Source organism: Sturnira hondurensis, unplaced genomic scaffold (genome assembly GCF_014824575.4).
Source record: "Sturnira hondurensis isolate 20B ecotype Veracruz unplaced genomic scaffold, ASM1482457v3 Scaffold0023357, whole genome shotgun sequence".
In the NCBI taxonomy this organism is placed as follows: Eukaryota; Metazoa; Chordata; class Mammalia; order Chiroptera; family Phyllostomidae; genus Sturnira; species Sturnira hondurensis.
In genome coordinates, this window is record NW_028095988.1 from 3,844,736 (window position 1) to 3,871,973 (window position 27,238).

Consider the following 27,238-nt stretch of genomic DNA (forward strand, 5'->3'; position numbering starts at 1 on the left):
TACTCTGATAAAAAAGGGAAGTTGAGTAAAAAAGTAAAACCGCACTTCAGTGAATTGTGACATGTATGAAGTTAGATGATTTTCACTTTGGCTGATGTAGCTCAGTAGATTGAGTGCCAGCCTGTGAACTGAAGGGTTGTCAGTCTGATTCCTAGTTAGGGCACATGACTGGGTTGCAGGCCAGGTCCCTAGTTGGGGATTGTGCAAGAGGCAACCAATCTGTGTTGCTCTCGCACATTATGTTTCTCTCCCTCTCTTTCTCCCTCCCATCCCCTCTCTAAAAAGAAATAAAATCTTAAAAAAAAAAGAAGTCAGATGATGTCCTTTAAAAATGAACCAGAAGTATAATTAATTAATTTTGTTTACTACCACATAATATTTAAGAGGACCACTGCCTAAATTGCAGGATGGCATCTTAATGTTTTAGGGGTAATATATTTCATCAAATTTAAAATGTCATTATTATAAGAGACACCATTATTTTATGTCACTATGGAAAAAGAAAGAAAAAGTATTGCCTCTTTAGCTGTGACTTATTGATTGTAAAATACATTCTGATTTTGGAATATTGAAGCGCTAAAAAATGTATACTTTAGAACCTAATTGAATATTGAAGTGCTAAAAAATGTATACTTTAGAACCTAATTGAGAACCTAAGTCTCTTCTACTAGTCATTCAATAAAAGGCATTCACTTTTTAGTCCCATGTAATTATTAGATTTAAAAATATGTATTTGGTTCAGAGGTCTGCAGATGCAAGTGTCTACTAAATAATTACAAATTGTCTTCTGGATGTTCTTTTGGAATACAGTATATACACTGTATTTTTTTTTTTAATTTTCATCGGAGACATGCTTATTGATTTTACAGAGGAGNAAAAATGTATACTTTAGAACCTAATTGAGTATAATATCAAGTCTCTTCTACTAGTCATTCAATAAAAGGCATTCACTTTTTAGTCCCATGTAATTATTAGATTTAAAAATATGTATTTGGTTCAGAGGTCTGCAGATGCAAGTGTCTACTAAATAATTACAAATTGTCTTCTGGATGTTCTTTTGGAATACAGTATCTACACTGTATTTTTTTTTTTAAATTTTCATCGGAGACATGCTTATTGATTTTACAGAGGAGAAAGGAGGGGGAGAGAGAGGAGAGAAACATTGATTGATTGCCTCTCCCATGAGTCCTGACCACTTTTGAACCACAACCCAGCCATGTGACCTCACCAGGAATCAAACCCGTGACCCTTTGGTTTATGGATGATGCTCCAACCAACTGAGCCACACTGGCTGTGGCTATACTGCCTTTTTATCTATGTTCTTTTCCTTCTAGGTCCAGTAAAAAAAAATTGCGTTTTAGTCCCATTATTCCTCATTTTGTGTTTAGTTCTTGTGAAGAACACCTTGTCAGCATCTTCTTTATGTGAGACAGTGTAGATTTGGCACAGTCTTCATTGGAGGGTGAGGGTGAGGGAGAGAGATCCTGAGAAGGAGGGAGTTAAAGGGATTCAGGTTTGCTGAGCTTCTTATGTGCTAGATAATAGGGATAATACGAAAGTGGTACACACATTATTCCATAAGTAGGCATTGTCCTTATGTAGTCATTATCATTAAGTAACCTGCCAGGTCACATAGCTAAAGCAGGTCTCTCTGATTGACTTACTTTGTTCTTTTTCCTCATAAGATCTTCTGCAGTTCCTATTGATGTGTGCATTTGTTTACTTTTTAAATGCTTCTCTCTCCCATAAGTTCCATGTGGTGTCAGACCATTTCTGTTCTACTATAGCAGTAGAAATGCACTGCTTAACATTTGGGATACATTCTGATATTTGCATCTTTAGGCACTTTCATCCTTGTGCAATCATGATAGCGTGCACTTACACAAACCTAAATGGTGTTTGTGTATATATCTCCTTCTATACATCTGAGCTATATGGTGGATCCTATTGCTCCAGGCTGTACACCTGTATTAAATGCTGCAGGCAGTTATAGCACAATAACAGATATTTGTTGTCTAACATAGGAAAGGTACAGTACAAATACACTGCAAAGATTTTTAAAACCATCAGTGGAACTTACAGGACTGGAAGTTGCTCTAGGGGAGTCATTGGGTAGACTTAGGCTACACTAAATTCATAAAACATGAGATTAAATGAAGTACAAGAGAAAATAATTAAGAGACGTGTTAAACACAAGATGTATGAGGCTGCTGCTGGTGTGACACTGTTTTACAGCCCATGTTTTTATAAGTATGCTCTAATGATAAAAAGTATAAGGTAAGTAGATACATAAACCAATAACACAGTCATTTATTATCCTAATCAAGTATTATACACTGTACCGAACTGTATGTGTTGTGCTGGCAGTGCAGTAGGTTTGTTTATACCACTGTCACCACAAACACGTGAGTAATGCACTGTGCTCTGACATTATGGCAGCTACTTCATTGAGTGATAGGGGTTTTCAACTCCATTATAATCTTAATGGGACCACCATCGGATATGTGGTTTGTTGCTGTCGTTGACCAAAAATGTTGTTATGTGACACATGACTGCATAGCTATAGAAGATATATATATACTACAGAGAGAGGGAGGAAGGAGTGGGGGAGAGAAAGAGAAAGAGGCAGGCAGGCAGGTAGGGGGCAACAATGTGAGCCTGCAAGTGAGCAGGCTATGTTCCTTCCAAGGTTTAGCATCTGGAAATATCTTTAGGATGGCCCAATACATAACAACTGAAAATGAAGACATGAACATCTTTATATATTTTTTAAAATTACTCCAAATAAAACTCACTACAACCATTTCAATAGCCAAATCCCTAAAAACACAATCCCAATCCCAACTACCAAAAAATGTTTTGACATACTGTATGAACATCTATTTTATATCATTATTATAGTTAAAAATAACATGTCATCAGAAAGTATTTAACTATGTGGTTCACAACTCAATTCTTGGCCTAACACAATTCTTGGCACGTAGTAGGTACTCAGTAGGTATTTGTTGACAGTGAGTGACTCTGAAGTGTTCTTTCTCTACCATGCTCATGCTAACGCAGAGACCAATAATGATGGGTGTTAGCTTTTTTTAAAAAAATATTTATTTATTTTTAGAGACAGGGAATGGGAAGGAGAAAGAGTGGGAGAGAAACATCAATGTGTGGTTGCCTCTCATGTGTCCTCTACTGGGGACCTGGCCTGCAACCCAGGCATGTGCCCTGACTGGGAATTGAACCGGTGATCCTTTGCTTCACAGGCCCGTGCTCAATCCACTGAGCTACACCAGCCAGGTGGTTGTTAGTTTTTAACATAGGCTACGGTGTTGACCTTTTATATTATGATTTTCTAGATTTGGGTTTAGTTTATGGTTATTCCTCATTGATTTCTGCTGTGCTTGTGACAGTTTACCAAGTTGGTCACCTTGTATGTGTGGTAGAAGGGTGGCATCACTAAGTGTGGTCTTTATACTTGTCTCTTGAATTTTACCTTTGTTTTGAAAAACCAAAACACAAAGTTATTTTGTTACGCTTTGTTAATTGTGTTGAGAGTGAGGCTGTTGGCTTTGTTTTCTAGATTTCCTTGACAGCTGCCGTGCCAGTACTCTGTTAGCTGAACTAGATGACGACGAGGACTTGCCTGAGCCAGACGAGGAAGATGATGAAAATGAAGATGACAATCAGGAGGACCAAGAATACGAGGAGGTTATGGTAGAGAGAGAGTCCCCCATTCTCTTAACTAAGATAGGATATTAGTGATTGAAATGAATAGAGAAAAAGCAGAGTCCTAGTTAAAAACTTCAAAGCAAGGAAATAATGGTAACAGTATGAAAAAATGTGGTTAATTAAGAAAAATGCTTTTAATAATGAGCATTTATGATTCTCTTCTAAAAGAAAGTAAGTTGGTTGTTATATTTAAAAAATACTGCAATGCCACATGCCAGTGTTTTAACATGTTTAAAAGTATGAAGAACTGCACTAATCCTAAAGAATATAGTTTTCATGGTTCTTCTACAATAATTATACGTAAATTTTTTAACACTAGTTTGGAAACAGTGTCTGTGTTCTTATCAGCCCTTAGAGCTGTGGGGAACAGGCATAGAAAAAGTAATTTGCCTTAATTAGTAAGAGTGAAGTGGGAGAGTGGGGATCTACACTTAGGCGATGTGATCCAGAGTCCCAAAATTTAGCCACTATAATTGTCTTTGAATTGAACTTTTGCCTGAAAACACTCTTTACTCTAATGTATATTTCTATTTCTTTTTGTGAACTGTTATTAGATTTCAAAGAGCTTCGTAAGTTGAGTTTTAATGGGGCAAAGAACTTAAATATTTTTAGTATGGTGTGTGGGAAATAGTACATTAGCGTATTTCTTGTGAAGGTTACTATATAATGCATGATGAATTTAAAACACAAAGAGAGCTAATGAATATGAAGGTTTTTTATGACAGTTTTGGTAATATGGGTTGATAGTTTTAGGTCAAGGCTGAATGAGGATATATATAGATCAAATAATTAGACATGTCTGTACACATTTTAAAAATTCAGATTCTGAGACGTCCATCCCTGCAGCGGCGAGCTGGCTCCCGCTCTGATGTAACACATCACGCTGTCACCTCACAGCTGCCACAGGTTCCTGCTGGAGCAGGGAGTCGACCTATTGGGGAGCAGGTAATATCTTCATATTTATTTATCTTCCCTGCTGTGTATTTTTTCCCCTTTCACAGTAAAGCACCAACCAAATGCCTAGAAAAATATATAGGGAAAGGACAGAGAGCTAAAACATAGAGTTAACGAAAAGAAACTTCCCCAATTGCTTGGATTCTATATTCCAGGTAGAGTCCTAGTATAATGCATACTACAATGCATAGTATAATGCATAGCTCTAGTATAATGCATATAAGAGTTTCTTGGAATCTCTTCCCCATGTCTCAATGCAGAGGAAAGAGTGGCATTTCAAACTCAAGGTGCTTTTCTGCCCCTTCGCCTGATGAAACAAAAATCCTTCTAGAAGAAGCTTAGTTTTCTTTCCTACATTTTTGAAGTGCAAATAACTGGTCATCTTCAAAAACTCTTGTCTAGCCCTGGCTGGTGTGGCTCAGTGGATTCAGTGCTGGCCTGCAAACCAAAAGGTTGCCAGTTCGATTCCCAGCCAGGGCACATGGCTGATTGTGGGCCAGGTCTCCAGTGTGGGGGCAGGAGAGAGGTGCAAGAGGCAACCACACATTGATGTTTCTGTCCCTCTCTTTCTTTTTCCCCTATTTCTAATAAATAAATAAATACATAATCTTGAAAGAGAAATCTCGTCCCCATGGCCTTTGGTTAGCAGTAATATGTACTAAAATGGTTAATAGCTGTTATCTAAGACTTAGAGTTTTCATAATATTAGTAGAGGTAGTAATTTTAGTCCATTTTTCATTAGTCCATAACCAGCAATATTTATTGATTAAGTGCTAAGCATTTTTTCAATACTTTACATGTGTTAACTAATTCAGTCCTTCCAACATCCTTTGATAGTTATTATTAGCTCCAATTTTCAGATGGTGATTTTAAAGTTCACACAGAAGTTTTGGATCCAGGATGAAAATCCAGACATTCTGGCTCTAGAGCTGTCAAATGGCAATATGATTTGTTGTAAAAGTTAATTTCAGTTACATGTTCCAAATATAAGGAGCTATGTATGTGTGTAAGTATGTACATAATTATTATTTAAATGACTACATCAGACATTTATAATACTTACAATTCATTGATCTCTTTTTTGTTGATACTAAAAGTGAAGGAGAGGAGAAAATATTCCTTATAAAAACTTTGATTATGGAAATTTCCAGACATGCAGGAAGTGATGTTAAGTTAGCAACACTTTGTCAAACTTGTGATCTATTTGTCCCATAATAACTGAAAGCAACTCCAAAGCATTATATGTATTTTTTGTGTGTAATTCAATACATAATGCATTTTGTATTGAAAAAATGCAATTTACATTTTGAAAAAGCCCCTATTTAAAAATAATTGTAGGTTCACTGGAAGATGCAGAGATGGTATAGAGAGGTCTTTTCTGTGCCCTTGGCCCAATTTCTTCCAATGATTTACATCTTACACAGAGTACAACAGGAAAACCAGGACATTGATATTAGTACAATGAATATGGTTCTTTGTCATTTTATCTCATGTAGATTTGTGTAACCAACACTAATGCAGCTTACTTTTGATACACTTAAATTGTTAAGAAATGTAGCTGTTTATGTTTATGTTGGCTTATTTTGACTCAAGAAATAAGGCTAAGGAGATATAATAGCTACAAAGAAGAACTTAAACATGTACTTTATTTTATAGACAGTACATCACTTTCACAATAATGAAGTTTTAGAATGTACGTGAAATTTTATTTTAACAGGAAGAAGAGGAGTATGAAACTAAAGGAGGGCGCCGGAGAACGTGGGATGATGATTATGTGCTGAAGCGGCAGTTTTCTGCCTTGGTTCCTGCTTTTGACCCTAGACCAGGTCGTACTAACGTCCAACAGACAACTGATCTAGAAATTCCACCCCCAGGTACAGTATATTTTAGTTGTCAATTAATTTTAACAGATACCAAATAAGATAATTACATACAATTAGAAAAGTAATAATGCAGGTTATAAATAAAAGCCTTTAGGAAAAAACTAATCAGTTACAAGTCCTTAAAAATATATACTTTTAAAAAGAATGGATACAATCTTTTAAAAACACTGTTATATTTGTGTAACTGTAAAAGCAAGGCTTCATTTAAAGATGGATAATTTGTGTTCTATTTTCTACTGGATGAAAATTGCCAAGGATGATTTCTGTTCATCTTTTACTCTGAACAGCTGTATGAAGGATTCAGTTGGGGCCTCCGGAGTCAGTCAGCCTCAGTGGCAACTCTGTGTTGTACAGCTCTGGTTGGCTCGTTATCTAATGGCTTCTCAAAGATAACGTAGATCCCAACCTCCGCAATATAGGAATATGTTATCTTTAATGACAAAAGAGATTTTGCAGATACGATTAAGTAAGGATTTCGAGATGGGAGATTATCCTGGATTATCTGGCTGTCCCCATTGCAATGACCAGTGACCTAATAAGAGGGAGAGGGGAGGGTCAGAGTCAGAGAAGGGGATCTGACTAAAAGGTACAATGGCTGTCATGCAGTGACTAAAGTACTTTTAGAAAATGCTTATCTAACGATATGGGGAAAAGATTCCTGTGCTAATAAAAAAGAAGAGAGTATACCACCAAATACACTATGAACCTGATGTTTTGTGCGTGTGTGTGTTTATCTCACAACCCAACCTGCTCATTCAGTATAAGCAAACATTGACAGGTCATTGACCAAAGGATGTGGTTTTCCTCTTTATGTAGAAATATGAATACTTTTAGTTTTCTTACTTATAAAATGTTTCCAAAATATCCATGTAGTTAGCATGTTTCCTAATAAAAATGAGATTCATATTACAAGCATAAGTTATACTCTATACTTTGTCTTTAAGTAACATAGGTATATTATTCCCATTTGGAAAAAAGTAAGAAGAAAAATGTTGAGGCCAGTAGGTTCTTCAGTAGCTGACATTGTTAGCTAATATATTATAGAAGGGTTTAGATTTCATGTAGCCGTGTCTTCTAGTGCCGTGTTGTTTCTGGACAGCTTGTTTTAGTGTAACTGTTTTTCACATTTTTAGGAACACCTCATTCAGAACTCTTGGAAGAAGTAGAATGTACTCCATCACCTCGATTAGCCCTCACTTTGAAAGTAACGGGTCTTGGAACAACTCGTGAGGTTGAATTACCACTCACTAATTTTAAATCAACCATCTTTTACTATGTACAAAAATTGCTTCAGTTATCCTGTAATGGCAATGTGAAATCAGATAAACTTAGGCGTATTTGGGAGCCAACATACACGTAAGAGATTTTAATTTTTTAAGTATGTATTTTCATAGTATACGAGCCAGGAAGAAGTACATTTCTGTATTTGGGCTATAGGAACAGAAGAGATTTGATTTTTTTTTCTGTTGGCTTATAGGAACACGTAAGATCATTTTTGACCCCTGATGTAGAAGGGTTAAGGTTTACAACTAAAAGGAATTTCGCAAATAATCAAATCTAATTCCTCACATAATAATTGTTCAACTGTTTGGGATTGTGTATGAAATACTAAATATTTTCTACTTGTTATTTGTTTTGGGGTCTGTAAGTTAAACTTACCTCCCTTTTGTTTCTTCATTCATTCAACAAATGATTATCAATGACCTTGGGCAAATTTATTTAACATTTTAATACCTCACTTTGCTAATCTGTAAAATGAGAGTGGTTGTGAGGAATCAATGAATTAATATATGTAAAATGTTTCAGTACTCTGTGATGGAGAAGGTGCTCAATATTACCTATAATAATAATTGTTTATATAAAATATATTATTTTATACTGTATGAGGTTTGTCCAGAAGATATCCAGCCATGTTATATGAAAAATAGAGACATTTATTGAAGAAGATAGAAGAAACCTTGTACATAGGACAATGACCCATCAGTCCCCTTCATAGTAGGCATTATTTCGGTACCTCACACAATTCTCTCGATCACCATCAGCTGCCCCATAGTATTTTCCTGAATCTCATTTAGATTTCCTGATATCCCTTCCCTCTCAAAGGTGATTTTAGTTTTGGGAAAAGCCAGAGATTGCAGGGCACCAAACCTGGGCTATAGGTGGGCTGAGTCATCTGGGTGATTTGATGTTTTGCCCTAAAACTCTGCACGAGACATGATACATGAGCAGGTATGTTGTGATGAAGCTGTCAGTCCCCAGTTGCCCATAGCTGTGGTCTTCTGAATCATCTGCTTAGTTTCCACAGAGAAATATGCAAGCTTAATGCAAAATTTGATGTAGATTCATTGCTCTACTCACTCATTCATTTTGAATGTGACCGTCACTAAGTACACATGCTCACTCAATTGCGTCTACCGCCCCACTGACTAGCACAGTGAAGTCATCATTGTTCATGCATGCATATTCCAGTCCACTCTCCTTGGCTGCCAGGTTACATCTAAGTTGTGCAAAACATTCATTATATTAACAATGGCTGGGCCTTTCCGGACAACCTCGTGTATTCATTTATACATATTTTAATATTATATCATAGTTATATAAAATAGATAAATTTATCATTATCCTCATGTGACTTTACATTTGCTAGTATATTTTCTGATGTTCTCTTAACATACACAATCTTAAGTAATGTCCAGTAAAGTACTTTAGGTCCTTTTGAGACAGGACAGGTCATCATGCCAGTTTTTCTTTCTTCAGTTTTTATTAGAGTTTAAAATTTGATCTGAACTCTTTTACATGTTATTTTATATCTTTAAAAATTCCAGGTTTTATATTTTCTTTGCAGTAATGCTAAATTTATAAACGATAACTCCTTTTCCAGAATATCATTTCTGCTACTTTTCACTGTTTAACAGATATTAATGTTTTGTTCTCATAAGTTCTCCGAGTTCAGTATTTAATGTAATTAGTATATGGCTAACAAATGCTATCACTTATATATCTATTTTTTAAACTGAAGTCTTAATGGAAATAACCACAAGTCATTTGTCTTATGAATTAACTTGAATATTATCTTCATGTTTAGAATCATGTACAGAGAAATGAAGGATTCTGACAAGGAAAAGGAAAATGAAAAAATGGTAAGTTATATTTAGAAAATGGGTCTTATTCTTGGCTATTTAGGAAAAAAGACAAAGAAAAACTAAAACAACAAAGAAAAACTGTTTCAATTGCATATTTGAGGGGAAAATCACTAATGTGGAATTCCGTCAACTAAGTGCATGATCTTAAACCTGCCTTTTGTGATGCATGTAAAATAGCACAGACTTTATCATCAGGAAAGGCCGACATTTGGTTTTTGCTGTTGCAGGGCTGTTGGTCTGTAGAGCATGTGGAACAGTACCTTGGCACTGATGAGTTACCAAAGAATGACTTGATAACCTACCTGCAGAAGAATGCAGACGCCGCTTTCCTGCGCCACTGGAAATTAACTGGCACTAATAAAAGTATTAGGAAAAACAGAAATTGTTCTCAGCTCATAGCTGCATATAAGGTATATATTGGTATAAAAACTGTTTTCATTGGGAATAGCTTTGTGCTTTGTTTTGCTGCTTTTAAAGATTCTTAAGGAAGAGCACTTTATTGGGACATACTAAAAAATGATGTTGAATTAACATTAATGTGCCAATGCTAAAATTTTAAATATAGTTTGTGGCATTCAAATCCAGTGAGTAGTCTTAACTGTGGCTTATAATGCTTTTATTTTATTTGTGCATTTTAATGGTTTGGAACACATGAATTTTTTACTTGGGTGATACTGTTTTTATTTAAAAAGAGGACAATTATTTGAAATATTCCAGCCTTTTCAAAGCAATACTAACAGGATGATAGATTGCTTTTCTTGAAAATGTGATTAATGGCTAGTTTTGCTAATTGTTTCCTCAGGATTTTTGTGAGCATGGAACAAAGTCTGGCTTAAACCAGGGGGCCATTTCTACTCTTCAAAGTAGTGATATTCTTAATTTGACAAAAGAGCAGCCTCAGGCCAAAGCAGGCAATGGACAGAATTCTTGCGGAGTAGAAGATGTGCTTCAGCTTTTACGTATTCTGTATATAGTGGCAAGTGACCCTTATTCAAGAATATCCCAAGAAGGTTTGTAAGAAGCCTCTTTCATTTTTGTGGCATTTAAAAAAACAAGTCAGTTTATATTTTTTTTTATTTCATTAATTTTACAGAAGGTGACGAGCAGCCTCAGTTTACTTTCCCACCAGATGAATTCACTAGCAAAAAAATTACAACAAAAATTTTGCAGCAGATTGAGGTAATAAAATCAAATAGTTAAACTTTTAACTCTGTAACCTTTGGACTTTCAAAGTATTGCCTCTCCTTCCTTTATGACCTCCCACCATCTCTCCCTTCCCTCTGATTCAGTGAGTTTGGTCTTATGGTTCATGGCATTCATTTGATTCCATTTAAGAATTGACTCCCGTTTGTCTTTTTAAATAATTGCCTAAGACGTTGGTATTTGTTAATTTGCAGGAACCATTGGCATTGGCAAGTGGGGCTCTGCCAGATTGGTGCGAACAATTAACCAGCAAGTGTCCTTTTCTCATACCGTTTGAAACGAGACAACTTTATTTCACGTGTACGGCATTTGGTGCATCAAGGTAGGGAGAGTATCCTTTTATGCTTTTGAATATTTTTTGATGTTAGATAAGCTCAAAATGTACAAAATGTATTTTATGTCAAGACTGATTTTTTTAAGTTATCAACATTGAAATATTACTTGGTTTCCAGCTGGACATATGCTATCTTGGAGTAGAGTGGATTGGACTCTTGGAATAGTGTGGGCTGGAGTACAGTCATGCTCTCATTATCTGCTGGGGGATTGGTTCCAGGAACCCTGTGGATACCAAAATCCACGGGTGCTCAAGTCCCTTAGCCAGCCCTCTGTGTCTGTGGGTTCCGCATCCATGGATACAGACAGCTTACTATATGGTTTTCTGTCAGCTAGGATATACTATATAGTTCTTAAATAGCATACATAAATTATTAGTTGCTGAAATTTTCAGGAATACCAAGTTAAATGCTTGCAGATGGCTTTCATAGCATTGAAATACATCTACCATCTAGCCATTTAATAAACTACATATTTGCTTTATTTTTGTTTTTCTTTTTTTCTTCTACTAGATGAAAGTTTTATGAGGGTGGGAATTTCTGGCTGTTTTGCTGAAAGTACATCTAGCTAATAGATGTAAAAATGTTATAATTTAAAATGGAGCAGTTTGTTTTCCTGATAAGCTACATTGATGTATCATCTTATACCCTTTACAAAGCATTTGTACACACACAACTTCAGGCCTGGTGTTTAAATAGCATTGATTATGATTTCTGTTTTACAGATGAAGAAATTGATTCTCAGAGTACCTAGCCAAGTTGCCTGACATTACCAAAGAATTGTAATACACACAAGAGTAGATCTTTCATCTTACTCCTAGTTTAAGATTTTTCCTCCTACCCTAGATGTGTTAGCTCTGTGCTGCTAAAAAGAAAATGTTTTAAAATCACACTATCATTTAAAAAAAATTTTAAGAGTTTATTAGAGTTTGTTTGAGCTAAACATTGGACACACCTGGAATCAAGATCTCAAAAGAGTTGAGAAAATGCTCCCAAAACCACAGTACCATTTTCATGGTGACTTTTAGATTGTATCAAGGTAATAAAGATAGCTTAACTATTTTTTAGTTTCTCTGATGTTAGGAAATGTTTGTATTTTTATGTACTAGTTTGTATGTAGTACATTCACCTGTTGCAGTCTGCTGCAGCTACATAGATGTTTTTCTATTTCAGAGCAATAGTGTGGTTACAAAACCGACGGGAAGCCACTGTGGAAAGAACCAGGACCACAAGTAGTGTAAGGCGAGACGATCCTGGAGAGTTTCGAGTTGGTCGTCTGAAGCATGAGAGAGTAAAAGTTCCACGTGGTGAATCCCTGATGGAATGGGCTGAGAACGTCATGCAAATACATGCAGATCGGAAATCAGTTCTTGAGGTACCTTATATGAAATTTGTTTCTGTGCAGGAATGACAGAGAACCAGCTAGTCTATATGTTCCACTGCCTAAAAATTACATTAGATAGAAGTGAAGAGGAATTTCTCTGCCCTCTTTGCAAAGACCTCCTCTGGCAGAGCATCCTTCATAAGAGGATGTCATCTCACCTCAGGGTCAGGATCTTGTGACTTAGTGAGCAGCAAATGATATCTTCACTCTTGAGATGGGGAGATGCTTGGGCTATTTGAAGGACCCGTTTCTTAGCAAAACCTGGACCAAATAGTAGTATTCACAAAGGATTCTTTTTGATACTCTAAATGTTATGTTTATGTAAGTTGTGCTATTAGATATCTCCATTCTTGGAGCACACGTTTTTATAATACTGTTTCACTTACATTGTGCTTGGTATTATATAATTGATCTATATTGAGAGACATTATAACAAATGGTAGTATGAAGTTCATTATATTTATGATAGAGATGTTACTGTGGGCATTGTTGATTATATGTTGAATATGTATTATTTCTTACATGAGGGATAGTGGAAGAACTATTTGTCCTGCCAACAGACTTGAACCAGCCGGTGTGTCTTTTGGATCATAGATGATCCCAATGAATATATCTCTAGGAAATACATAAGGTTTCCTCTTTCTACCTATATATTCCTTTAACCTAAGTAAATAATCCTTAGTTATTTACTTATTTAGTTTTACTATGCACTGTGTGCTTTGTAAGCTGCCTGAAGTAATTTTCTGAACAGGTAGAGTATGGATAAAAACCTTTAAAGTGATTGCCTAAAGTCAGAAATAAGTGGAAGAGTTTAGGTTTTGTTGTTACATAGACACATACAAATCTATAAACATCTGTTTCCTCAAACAAATGATTTAGCCACTTTCTCTGAAATAAAGTGGTTTCCTCTGGTGTGAAAAGGAGGTCACATATCGAAGTCTGCCCGCGTCCAGTGTTTCAGTTTCTGTGGTTTCCATTACCCTCAGTCAGCAGCAGTCTGACAACATTAAGTGAAACATTTCAGAAATGAACAATTCATAACTTTAAAATTACCCCCGTTCTGAGCATGATGCAGTATTGTGTTATCTGTGAATCAAGCATTTGTCTGGTGTCATGACACTGTACATGCTGCCTGCCTGTGAGTTACTTAGTAGATGTCTCAGATAGCAAATACCTAGAAAGAGACCACATTCATGTAACTTTTATTACAGTATATTGTTATATTTTGTTGCTGTTGTTAAGCTTGTGCTGTGCCTAACTTACAAAGTTTTCATGGGTAAAGTATGCGTCGCAAAAAATACAGTATACATAGAGTTTGGTACTACTCACAGTCTCAGGCTTTTACTGGGGGTCTTGGAATGTAGCCCCCCATGGATGAAAAGAAACTACTGCTATCTATTTTGTTGGGTTGTTGGGAGAAGTAAATTAATGAATAAATACTCACCACAGTGTTTAGACATGTAATAATTTTCCAAAAAATGAGAAATACTTCCATGTTGCTTATATTATACTGCTGCTATAAAACTAGTATATTGCTGGATTGGATATGACTAATTATGGCAAGAATGGGATCACTTAAGCTCACTTCTAGCTATAATTTATTTGTTCATATTTTAGGTTGAATTTTTAGGGGAAGAAGGAACTGGCTTGGGACCCACATTAGAGTTTTATGCTCTGGTGGCAGCAGAGTTCCAAAGAACTGACTTGGGAGCTTGGCTTTGTGATGATAACTTTCCAGATGATGAGTCCCGTCATGTAAGATTTATTTTTCCATTTTATGATTTGATTTTTGATTTTTAAAAAAGATTTTATTTATTTATCTTTAGAGGAGAAGGGAAGGAGAGAGGGAGAGAAATATCAATGCATGGGTGCCTCTCGTGTGTCCCCTGCCAGGAACTGGCCTGCAACCCAGGCATGTGCCCTGACTGGGAATCGAACCGCAATCGTTTGGTTTGCAGACCCATGCTTAATCCACTGAGCTACACCAGCCAGGGCTTGATTTGTAATTTTTCTTTTAGAGATTATTAAAAGTAAGTTATACTTTTAGGACATAAGCCAGGTGTTTTTGAATCTTAATTTATTTAATAATCTTGATATTAAAATGTTTTTGAAGGATAATAGTTGCAAAGAATAATTTAATAAAATGTATATACAAATACTTTTAGATAGCCAAATTAAAGATGTTTAATGTTTATGTATATTTAATTTTATTTACATTTCTCCCTCTAAAAAATTAGGTTGATCTGGGAGGTGGGTTGAAACCTCCTGGGTACTATGTGCAGAGATCATGTGGACTCTTCACGGCACCATTTCCACAAGATAGCGATGAGCTTGAAAGGATCACAAAACTCTTTCATTTCCTTGGAATTTTCTTGGCCAAATGCATACAAGACAATAGACTTGTGGACTTGCCTATTTCTAAACCTTTCTTTAAACTTATGTGTATGGGTGACATTAAAAGCAATATCAGTAAACTGATTTATGAGTCACGAGGTGATAGAGACTTACACTGTACTGAAAGTCAGTCTGAAGCTTCTACAGAAGAAGGTCATGATTCCCTCTCAGTAGGAAGCTTCGAAGAGGACTCAAAATCAGAGTTTATTCTGGATCCCCCAAAACCAAAACCTCCAGCTTGGTTTAATGGAATACTAACCTGGGAAGACTTTGAACTAGTAAACCCACACAGAGCCAGATTTTTAAAAGAAATTAAAGACCTTGCTATCAAGAGGCGCCAGATTTTAAGCAACAAAGGTCTTTCTGAAGATGAGAAGAATACAAAATTACAGGAATTAGTGCTGAAGAATCCATCAGGATCTGGGCCTCCACTTAGCATAGAAGATTTAGGGTAAGCTTTATATAAACATTCTTCAACCTAATGGATGAGTAAGTTCTAAAGCTTTGGTTTCTTTGTCCCCATAAATTTGTAATATTTCAGTAAAAGTCTGTGAAGAACAATAATATGCTATAGGAAATATTGATTACTGTTTTTAATTATAAAAATTTTATTTTATCTTAGAGGAAGGGAGAGAGAGGGAAACACCAATTTGTTGTTCTACTTATCTTATGCATTCATTGGTCGATTCTTATATGTGCCCTGACTGGGGATTGAACCCGAAACCTTGGTATATTGGGATGACATCCTAACCATCTAAGCTACCTGGCCAGGGCAGGAAATATTGATTATTGATTTGAATCATCGATATGCTGGTATTACACAGATAACCAGAATACTAGAATATAGTTTATTAATTAACAAACCTCTGAAAGATGATCTGATTTGTCAAATGTGATAAATGTACATATCTGGTATGCAAAAGTCAGAAGACAAAAATATTTTGACAGATACATTAGGTAATTAATATGTAGCCTACATGGCAAAGCTCAAAGCAGCTTGCTCTGTAAGCCTTATTCCCAATGGCTGCATTAACTAACTCATATGCCGTAAGACTTTTGATAAAATTCTATAAATTTATATATATATATACAATTATAACCTTGGTATGTTTTACTCTGGTTTTCGGGTGACCACAAAGTTTGCTTTCCTCCCTCCCTCCCTTATATTCAGAGTTTGATAGAGGGTGGGGTGGTGGCACAGCCTGAATAACTTCAGTGAAGCAATAGTTCTTCCTGTGGGAAAAAAATCTTGTAAACATGTTGACATAATTCACTGCAAAAATCTTTAGTTCATTAATTTTGTGCCATAACAGGAAAATGAAATATGGAAAGGTGGTGACTTTATGCTTTCTTGCAAAGCCAGGTTAGGTATCAGGTTGGCCTAATAGGTTTTGTGTATAGGATTTGCATTTATTTTTTTATTTTTAAAAAGAGATTTCATTTTTTAGAGAGAGGGGAAGGAAAGGAGAAAGAGAGTGAGAGAACCATCGATTAGTTGCCTCTCACACGCACCCTGACTGGGGACTGACCCTGCAACTCAGGCGTGTTCCCTGACTAGGAATCAAACCCATGACCTTTCACTTTGTGGCATGACACCCAGCCAAATGAGCCACACCAGTCAAGGCAGGATTTGCATTTAAAAATGCCTCATGCTTAATATCTAAGCTAGTACTGTGTATACCGAGTATTTTGCTGGAGAAGTAGGGGCTCCTGGTTTTGGTGGCAGTGTTGTAAAAATTAAGTACCAGTGGAAGCTGAATCTTAATCTAATTCTTATTTGTCCTTCCAGTTTAAATTTCCAGTTTTGCCCTTCCTCAAGAATATATGGTTTTACAGCTGTGGATCTCAAGCCAAGTGGTGAAGATGAGGTAAAAATTTTGCTTTTGAATCAGTTTTAAGTTCAGAATCGTCCTCATACTGAATCCAGTTGTACTAGATGCTGCTGAAATATTCCTAGATATAAACAATAACGTTGGCAAATTTTTCTTTGCAGATGGTAACAATGGATAATGCAGAAGAATATGTGGATTTGATGTTTGACTTTTGTATGCATACGGGTATTCAGAAACAGATGGAAGCCTTTAGAGGTAAATTTTAAGTCTTTTTCGCTTCATCCCTCTACTTTCACCTTGAGGCACTTGAAATTAAAGCATTGCTTCGGTCAAGAATTGCTGATGCTCTCCTGACTTGCCCCCTAGTTTTCTGTCTTGCTAACAGTCCTGCACAGGACCTGGAACAGGTTGGAACACTGGCAGGCTGTCGCATGCACTCAACTTGCTACTTCTGAGTTACAGGGGGGCCTGCTTTTGGGTCCATTTCCTTATTTGTTAGTGGTCATCAGGTTGCATTCTTTACACATTACATGATGATCAAGATGAATTAAACCATTCTAGAACCTAAGTTCTTCTGGGGAAGACTGAAGCAAATATATTAGATCTTTTGAAACTAACTGATTTTGAAAATGAAAAGATAGCTTTGGTTGGCGTCTATGGTTAATAGGAAATTAGAATTTGATGGTGACCATACTGATTGAATATTCTCTGTTCACATTTGTGAAATTGAGCAGAGGTTTCACTTTAAATCCTAACACAGTTTTTTCAAGCTATTTAATCTGTGTAAATTTTCAAACATTTATTAATAGTTTGGTTTAAAATTTGGTATTTTGAAATTGTAATTTAAAAACTCAGCTGTGCTTTTTTTTTCTGTGTACATAACGTAGATGGGTTTAATAAAGTTTTCCCAATGGAGAAATTAAGCTCCTTTAGCCACGAAGAAGTCCAGACGATCCTTTGTGGAAACCAGTCACCATCCTGGGCAGCAGAGGATATTATCAATTATACCGAACCCAAGTTGGGCTATACACGTGACAGGTATGTGCTGGTTATTTTTAAAATAAAATCGTTTATATCCCCAAGTCAAATGGTAGATGATAGCTAAAGAACTTTGATTCGGTGAATTACATGTATAAAGTAGGTGAGAAAGCAGTTAAAACTCATTTATCAAGAAGCATATCCATTAGTAAGACTGAGTTTACACAGAAAGACAACTGAGTCTTGGCTAAGTTCAGATTCCTTTTCTCACTGTTTTAATTATTCATTATTTTCAAAATTGGGTAAACTGCAGACTCTTAGGCTCTATTGCTTTTATGTTAACATTTTATATTTTTTCCTTTTTATTGAATTTATTGGGGTGATACTGGTTAACAATTATACAGGTTTCAGGCACACAATTACACATCATCTGTACACTGTATTGTGTTCAAGTCTCTGTCCATCACTTTTTATCCCGGTACTTTCCTCTGCCTCCTTCCAACCTTCCCACTGAAATCAACACTGTTGTCTGTTTCCGAAGCTTTCTCTCCCTTGTATTTTTTGCTCGATCCCTCCACATCCCCACATCTAGAACCCTCTTCCTCCCCTTCCCCATAGCTGTTTGCCTGCTCTCTGAGTCTGTCACTATTTTGCTTGTTAGTTCGTTTTGTTTCTTAGATTCTACATATGAGTGAAGAAATCATATGGTATTTGTCTTTCTCTGACTGGCTTATTTCACTTAGCATAATGTTCTCCAGGTCCATCCTATTGGATGCTATTGGAAAGGTTAAGATTTTTTTTTTCTCTAAATAGCTGAGTGCTATTCCACTGTGTAAATGTACATTTTCAAATAATCTCAAATTTATAGAAAAGTTGAATAGTTGAAATATTCCCCATATATCTTTTGTCCAGATTCACCTGTACTTAAGATTTTGCTGTATTTGTTTATATACATGCACACACACACCTGCACATAATAAATGTGTATGTGTATAGACACAAAGGCATGCTGTTTTCCTAAACTATCTGAGAATGTTGTATTTATCATGTCCCTTCACTCTTTAACACTTCAGTGTACATTTCTGAGAGTGTAGATATTCTCCCATGTATGCATATTAGCTAGCAAATTCTTGATGCTATGCTGTTAACTAATCTATCATCCACAGTCTAATAATGTTCTTAATGGCACTCTCTTCAGCCCTGTACCTCCTGTGTCAAGTTGTTTTTTGTTGTGATGTGTTTTTAATCTGGAACAGTCTCTCAACTAATTTTTTTCATACCGCTGACATTTTAAGACTATAAGGCCCTAGGTTTTTTTAAAAAGTTTCCAAACTAATATAAATGAAAGATTATTATGAATTATTTTAAACTTAAAAAGATATTGTTCATATAGCTTTTTATTTTTAAGAATTTTTATTAAAATTTTTTTTAAAGGTCTTATTTATTCTTAGAGGGGAAGGGAAGGGAGGAAGAGAGGGAGAGAAACATCAAATGTGAGAGAAAATATCCATTGGTTGCCTCTTGTACTTACCCATCAGGGGACTGAACCCCCAACTCAGGCACATGCCCTGACTGAGAATTGTAGCAGTGACCCTTGGCCTTGTGGGATGGTGCCTAACGAACTGAGCCCCACCAGTCAGTCATATAGCATTTTTTAAAGAAATCTTTTTATTGAAGTTTAACAGAGAAGTGAACAAATGCATGTATAGCCTGCAGAATTTTTGCAACAGAATACAACTGTGTAATTGGTACCCAGAATAGAAATAACTCCAGAAAGTTCCCTTCCCCATCATATTCTTTTCTAGACATTACATTACTGTTCTGGCTCTGGTTGGGTAGTTCATTTGGTTTAGAGTGTCGACCCCATGCACTAAGGTTGTGGGTTTGATCCCTGGTCGTGGCACATAGAAGAATCAATCAATGAATGCATAAAAATGAGTAGAACAGCAAACTGATGTTTCTCTTTTCCTCTCTAAAATTAATTTTAAAAGTCACTATTCCCATTGATTAATTTTGCTTGCAGTTGTGTATTTAAGGTGTGGCTTCTTTTTGTTTAACATAATGATCATGAAATTCATACATGTTTTGTCATATAATGGTAGTTTATTTCACTGTAACAAGAATGGATTACTCTTTTGATAACTTAGGCATATCTGGATGAGTTATGCAAGATTATTTTGAGCTTTTCTGAGTTGCTGGCTTTATTGCATGTTTGATCCATATCCTCCATCAGTGTTTCAGTTCTTGAGTACAAGAGTCTTGAAGGATATCTGTATCTCTCTCTTAAATTTTAATGTTCACCTGAAGGTATATGTATCGACTTTAGAGAGAGAGGAAGGGAGAGAAGGAGAAACATCCATCAGTTGCCTCCTGTACATGCCCTGACTGGGAATCGAATCAGCAGCTTTTTGCTGTGCGGGACCGCGCTTCAACCAGCTGAACCACCTAGCCAGGGCTTAAAGGATGTTTTTAAAGTAGTTCGTGTCATCTCATTTCATACTTACCTAGGAGTCCCTAGACAGTGCAGTTGTTCTGAGGTGTGCATACTGTTTTGGTTGTTATTGCTGGCTTACAAACTACTGGTAGTATTTTTCATTTAAATCAGCTGTCAAATCAGTATAACTATTTCTCTTCTTTTAGCCCTGGTTTCCTGAGGTTTGTGCGGGTTTTATGCGGCATGTCTTCAGATGAAAGGAAAGCATTTCTGCAGTTCACCACTGGTTGTTCAACTCTACCTCCAGGTGGACTGGCTAACCTACATCCCAGACTCACGGTTGTACGCAAGGTACAAACTCTAGCTAATGGGGAATCCAATTTAGTCACTTAACAATTAAAAGAAAGAAATATTTATTTACTTATTTATTTTTAATTTTTATAATTTTTAATTTAATTGTTCAAGTAAAAAGAAAGAAATATTTAAAGTCATGGTCTTATGTTATTTCATATTTCTGTGTATAGGTTGATGCTACTGATGCAAGCTATCCATCAGTGAATACATGTGTACATTATCTAAAGTTGCCGGAATATTCTTCGGAGGAAATCATGAGAGAGCGCCTGCTAGCTGCTACAATGGAAAAGGGCTTTCATCTCAATTGAGCTTTGAAGTGCAATGGGAGACATCAGAGACTTTTAATATACTAGTGAAGCCTCTTGTGTTTGTGTGAAGAGAAGTGTATGATCCTCCACTAATGCCACTTGCCTTTTTTTCCACCGTTAAGGCTTTCAGAACATGTGGAATAAATTTGTTAGCTGCTAATGACAACACAAATCCTATAACTACCCAGCCAGCAAGTATATAGCACAGAACACTGTGTTGCTGCAAGGGCTTATGTGACTGGAATAAGGTGGTCCTACTTGACTGTTCCAAAGAACGCTTCTCAGATCTTCAGTGTTCACTGGTAAATTTCTAACAGTGTGTTTGTGTAAAGTTTGTCATTTCATACTTCATACACTACAGTTGCCATCACCTATCCTTGTTTTGCTGGCTTTTAAGCTACTTGGTCAAAAATCCTGCTTCTGTAAAACATAGAGAGTTAATGAGCATCTCAAGCTTTTTTTCCCCCCTTGTTAATGATGCCTGCACTATCAGAGTATTCTCGTGTTCTCTCTTTGTTTGGCATATAATCATGCACACCTTTTATTTCTTTGAGGTGGGAGTATATTTTTATTTCCTAAATGCCATACTATAAAGATCAAATTCTTAAGTGTGTTTGTGCAGTTCAAAAATAAAGGTATATGAAGGGGAAAAGGGAAAAAACACTGGTCTAGATGCAAGGCACACTTAAAGCGAGTTTTACTTTTGATTGTATTTTCTTTGTACATTATAAACAGTTATTTAACTTGTTGCAGTTTGAAGTAAAAATTTTCCAAAATGTATGCTCAATAATCATTAAAATGTTTGCAGCGTACAAACTGTGTCATGTGACTATTTCACTGCAACCACCAGTTTAACCAGGTACTTTTCATTTTGAATCATTGAGATTTAGTTTTTTGAAATTATTACATGAAGAAATCTATTTTTCTATAGTAAATTTATTGAAACTGGAAAGCTAGAAATATGCTCACATGCTTTATGATCCATAAACGATCCACATTATGATCCAACTGTTGTATTTTTAAAGTATCCTCCAGCTAAAAATGGCCAGTTTGTGTTAACTCTTTAGATACCAGATCTGCTACTTGCCATTGTGTCTGAAGGGATGTGTAAATCTAAGATGCAAGAATGATTTTGAATGTTGTGTTAGCATGAAAAGAAGCCACCAGGATACTGCTATTTTGTGGTTTTAAAGAAGGGGCTCTGTTTTCCATTTTCCAAACTCCTCTGATTTATCACGTCTGTGCATGTAGGCGAAAGGAATGTGGCTAGGCCTGATTTAGCCAAATGGCTTTTTTAGGAGTGAAAAGCATTTTTTGGAATTGTCCATTATTTACCTGTTTAAAAGGTACGTTCCCTTTCTACATTAGAAGAGGTGTCTCCCACTAAAGTCAGTCATTTGAGTACTGTTTTTATTCTCTGCAGGAGAATGTTGTGACTGTGTAATCAGACAACATTTAAGTAATTCACCATATTGTTAGCTTCACAATTCTCTGTGAGAATAAAAGTTAAAATAAAACATGATAGCAATATTAAAATGTATGATCTATGCTTTAATCCAAAAATAGTGGTGGTGATTGTCTTAATAGTTGTGAATGCATGACTAAAACTTTATAATAGTATGAGAATTAAAATCCAGTATGTGTAGTATTGCCATTATTTAAGTCTCTAAATTCTATCTACATCAATAACCAGCTTCTTCCAAGTCTAGCTTAGCAAAAGGGTCAGCAAACAATGGCCTGCTGCTTGAATAGCCCATGAGCTAAGTATGGTTTTAAATTTCTTAATTGGAAAAAATCAAAAGAAAATAATATTTTATGATGTGTGAAAATCTTATGAAGTTCAAATTTTAGTGTCCATAAAGTTTTATTAGAATATAGCACGCTTGTTCATTTATGTGTTATCTATGGCTGCTTTTGCACTACAGTGGCACAGCAGACTGTAAGGCCCAGAAAGCCTGAAATATTTACTATATGGTCCGTTACAGAAAAGTTTTGCTGAATCCTGGGCTAGCAGTATGGCTGTAATAGGTGAAGTTGATGAGTTTATAAAATTAGTAACTGAAATGTCAGGAGTTTCCCAAATAGTCCAAGAATCAAGTAAAGCTGACCAATCAGAGACATAAATTTCATGAGTGTTAAATTACCTACAGCTGGCAGTCACCATTCAGCAGTTATCCTGAAGTGGGATTCTGATAACAGCTGGAGGAACAGGCACATTGCCTTGACTGGTGTGGCTCAGTGGGTGGGGCCTCATCCCACAAACTGAAAAGTCTGGGTCCGACTCCTGGTCGGAGCACATAACTGGGATATGCCCTAATTGGGGGCCGCAAGGGGCAGCTGGAAGATGTTTCTTCCCATCTCTTTCTTCCTCCCTCCCCATCTCTAAAAATAAATAAATAAATAAAAGAGTTTAATCACATTACGGTTCCCTTTTCATAAGTCAAGTGTTGCCCTGGCTGGTGTAGCTCAGTGGATTGTGCGCGGGCCTTCGAACCACACAATCGTGGTTCAATTCCCAGTCAGGGCACATGCCTGGGTTGCAGGCCAGTTCCCAGCAAGGGACTCACCAGAGGCAACCGTACATTGATGTTTCTCTCCTTCTCTCCTTCCCTTCCTCTCTAAAGATAAATAAATAAAATCTTAAAAAAAAATAAGTCAAGTGCTATGACACATCTACTGGGGTCTCCACAATACTTAGGTACTTGGGTATTTTTTCCTGTGGTATTCTACTGAGTATATTTTTTAAATTCTTATTCTCTCAAGGTACTAAAATCTGTGCCAAGATGTTATTCAAGTGCTATTTTGGTGTGACCCAAAAATTAATTTTGTTCACTCCCTAGTTACTTCTGGTGTACCAGTTTTCAGCAGTTACCTCAATGTGCTGCTGATTAAGTGCCTACCAACTAGGGCAGTGTTTCCCAGCAAGCAGGTCTCTGAAAGACCTCTAAAGTACTTTGGTCTAGGCTGGGCTTCCCCCAGACCTTGGCTGCATACATATGCCACTCACTGGTCTGGACGGTCGACAGTGTCTTCTCTGCCTTCCTGAATGAATCTGGAACATTTCAGGTTTGCTTTTGGAGGCTATTACTGACTTGATGCTCGGTCTTTACAGATGTAAACTTTGAAACATGTAAACAGAAAAAATTTAAACACCCCCGCCCCACCACACACACACACACACATGCGAGAATAAAAAATCAGGAAGGACTGAATGAATTATTAGTGCCTAGAGTGTCCGCATACATTCTTTTGCAGGAGAGTATTGAGGATAAAAGAGCTCTTGAAATTCCATTGGATGGCACAGTATCTTAATATACCAAGACTGAGGTACTTCCTCCACTGCATATGCTCCCCATCCCTACATACACATAAACATGCTTTTTTCCCCACCTAAGACAGTTCTGTATATTCTACTGTTTGAGCAGCAAAAGCATATAGAAAGGTTGAGGCCTTTGCTGGGTACTCAGTTGGCTACAGTGTCATGGTTGTGGGTTGGATCCCCAGTCAGGGCACATAGAAAAATCAGCCAGTGAATCCATGGCTTGTTGTGGCTCAGTGGACTGAGTACCAGTCAGCAAACCAAAGGGTCACTGGTTTGATTCCCATTCAGGGCACATGCCTGAGTTTCGAGCCAGGTCCCCAGTAGGGGGCGTGCAAGAGGCAACCACACATTGATGTTTCTTTCCCTCTTTCTCCATGCCCCTCTGACTAAATGAATAAAATATTTTAAAATATATTTTATTGATTATGCCATTACAGTTGTCCCATTTCCCCCCTTCATTCCTCTCCACCCTGCATACCCCTCCCCCCACATTCCCCTCCTGTAGTTCATGTCCGTGTGTAAACAAGTTCTTTAGCTTCTACATTTCCCATACTATTTTTGCCTTCCCCGTCTGTTTTCTACCTATCGTCTATGCTACTTGCTCTGTACCTTCTCCCCCCTTCTCCTCCTCCCACTCCCCTGTTGCTAACCCTCCATGTGATCTCCATTTCTGTGGCTCCGTTCCTGACCTAGCTGTCCACATAGTTTGTTTTAGGTGTGGTTGTTAATAATTATGAGTTTGCTGTCCTTTCACTGTTCATATTTTTTATCTTCTTAGGCAAATCCCTTTAACATTTCATATAATAAGGGCTTGGTGATGATGAACTCTTTAAACTTGATCTTATCTGAGAAGCACTTTATCTGCCCTTCCATTCTAAATGAAAGCTTTGATGGGTAGAGCAGTCTTGGCTGTGGGTCTTTGGATTTCATGACTTGGAATAGGAATACTTCTTTCTAGCCCCTTCTTGCCTGTAAGGTCTCTTTTGAGAAATCTGCTAACAGTCTGATGGGCATTCCTTTGTAGGTGACTGTCCCCTTATCTCCTGCTGCTTCTGGGATTCTCTCCTTCATTTTAATCTTGGTGAATGTAATTATGATGTGCCTTGGTGTATTCCTTCTTGGGTCCACCTTCTTTGGGACGCTGAGCTTCCTGGACTTCCTGGAAGTCTTTCCTTTGCCAGACTGGGGAAGTTCTCCTTTATTATTTGTTCAAATAAGTTTTCCATTTGTTGCTCTTCCTCTTCTCCTTCTGGTACCCCTATAATTCGGATGTTAGAATGTTTAAAGACGTCCTGGAGCTTCCTAAGCCTCTCATTTTTTTGAGTTCTTGTTTCTTCATTGTTTTCTTTTTGGTTGTTTCTTTCTTCCTTCTGGTCTAGTCCATTGAGTTCCAGTTTTCTTTCCATCACTGTTGGTTCCCTGAGCATTTTGCTTCATTTCACTTAGTGTAGCCTTCATTTGCTCCTCTAATTTGCAACTAAAATCAACCAGTTCTGTAAGCATCCTGATCACCAGTGTTTTGAACTGTGCATGTGATAGGTTGGCTATCTCTTGGTCACTTAGAAGTATTGGCTCTGGGGCTTTGAGCTGTTCTGCTTGAGCCATATTTTGGTCTTTTTGTGCCTGTTACGTATGAGGGGTGGAGACTTAGGTGTTCCCCAGGGTGGGGCAACCTGGTTGCTGGGTTGACTGGGGGCAGGGTCAGAGAGGGAGCAATGGCATTTGTTGGGCTCTCTCTTAGATTTTGGTCCCCTCTGCCACTTCCCACAAGCAAATTGGGCCCTTCTGGTGCTGGTTCCTGGGTGGGTGGGCTTGTGTACTTTCTAGGACCCTGTGGATCTCCCCAATGAACTCTCCTATGAGGCTGAGAGCCTCTCCCGGCACCTCAACCCCCGAAAGTTTTTCCAGTTGGTGCTCTTAGGCTTTATTTTCTGTTGCTGGGGCCCTGGGTTGTGTGGTCTGTCTCACTGACCGTTTTTAAACCTGCCTGGTTTATCTGCACGCGAATGTGTGTCTGCGCCTTGCAAGCCTTACTTGGTTTTCACCCCATGTCCACCCAGTCTGCTAACCACTGCCTTTTCCAGCTTGGACCCCTCTCCTACGGCCGCTGACTCTACCCCCCTTACCGGTCTGGATGAATGGCTCGTTGTTTTTGGACTTTGGTACAGTTCAATTTTCTGTCTGTTTTAGTTGTGTTTGTTTCTAAATCTTTGTTGCCCTTAAATTTGGTTGTGTGAAGACGTACAGTGTTTCCACCTACACCTCCATCTTGGCTAGAAGTAATAGAATATTTTAAAGAAGAGAAATAAATGGTCAACAAGCAAAAAAACAAAACAAAACAAAACACCAATGACTGCCTAAGTGGAATAACAAATCAATAGGTTTCTTTTTCACCCTTCCACTCCCCACTTATCTCCACAAAAAAAAAAAAAGAGAGAGAAAAGCTTGGGGCTAGGGGAAAGGGCATTGCTCTTTTATAGCAGCTTACCTTTTTTCTTTGTTTTAAAGACATTGCAGGAAAAGAGGTTGAAGGAATAAGGAAAGTTAGGGAGGTGGGAGAAGGTGGGTATCTGTTCATTTCATACCCACCTGAACAGATACCCTTTTGCATTCTATTTTTAAACTTTGAACTAAAGTAAAATTCATTTACAAATAAGTTTACTAATAAGATAAACCCTTTATGATATGGAATAGTGGATGGTTGTAAGGGCTCTTTTAATGTTTAACCATTTTACTATGTTGTAGTAACATTCTCTAGTTAATTACATAACAGCATTGTAACTGCCGAGTGCCCATAAAACTGACTTGAAGCTTTTAGAAACTGGCAAGTAAAATTTAATTCTGATGTTTTCATTAGGAACACAATAAAGTTTTGACTTTTTAAGATGTTAAAATTGAACTTACTGGAATGATATTGGTTAATAAAATGATGTAGGTTTCAGGTATACAGTTCTGTAATACATCATCACACAATTGTTGGCTTGATGCCATGTC

The 27,238-nt window shown here is 37.0% G+C and overlaps 1 protein-coding gene across 6 annotated transcripts in view; it reads left to right on the plus strand.

Annotated features, from left to right (window-relative positions):
* HECTD1 (HECT domain E3 ubiquitin protein ligase 1) overlaps positions 1-21,567 on the plus strand; it is a 96,093-nt gene extending 74,526 nt beyond the window's left edge. For 4 of the 6 annotated variants that reach the window (XM_037037535.1, XM_037037538.1, XM_037037539.1 and 1 more), the window contains 17 exons: positions 3,575-3,708; positions 4,546-4,668; positions 6,395-6,551; positions 7,694-7,916; positions 9,646-9,700; positions 9,931-10,113; positions 10,506-10,713; positions 10,797-10,882; positions 11,101-11,228; positions 12,412-12,613; positions 14,240-14,377; positions 14,860-15,467; positions 16,806-16,884; positions 17,010-17,103; positions 17,736-17,886; positions 20,467-20,611; positions 20,785-21,567. In XM_037037535.1, the coding sequence (XP_036893430.1) occupies positions 3,575-3,708; positions 4,546-4,668; positions 6,395-6,551; positions 7,694-7,916; positions 9,646-9,700; positions 9,931-10,113; positions 10,506-10,713; positions 10,797-10,882; positions 11,101-11,228; positions 12,412-12,613; positions 14,240-14,377; positions 14,860-15,467; positions 16,806-16,884; positions 17,010-17,103; positions 17,736-17,886; positions 20,467-20,611; positions 20,785-20,922 (2,852 nt within the window). In that variant the 3' untranslated portion in view covers positions 20,923-21,567. The remainder of the gene's footprint in view (positions 1-3,574; positions 3,709-4,545; positions 4,669-6,394; positions 6,552-7,693; positions 7,917-9,645; positions 9,701-9,930; positions 10,114-10,505; positions 10,714-10,796; positions 10,883-11,100; positions 11,229-12,411; positions 12,614-14,239; positions 14,378-14,859; positions 15,468-16,805; positions 16,885-17,009; positions 17,104-17,735; positions 17,887-20,466; positions 20,612-20,784) is intronic. The other 2 variants (XM_037037537.1, XM_037037540.1) reach the window with 1 other exon arrangement.
* Positions 21,568-27,238: the final 5,671 nt, after the last annotated feature.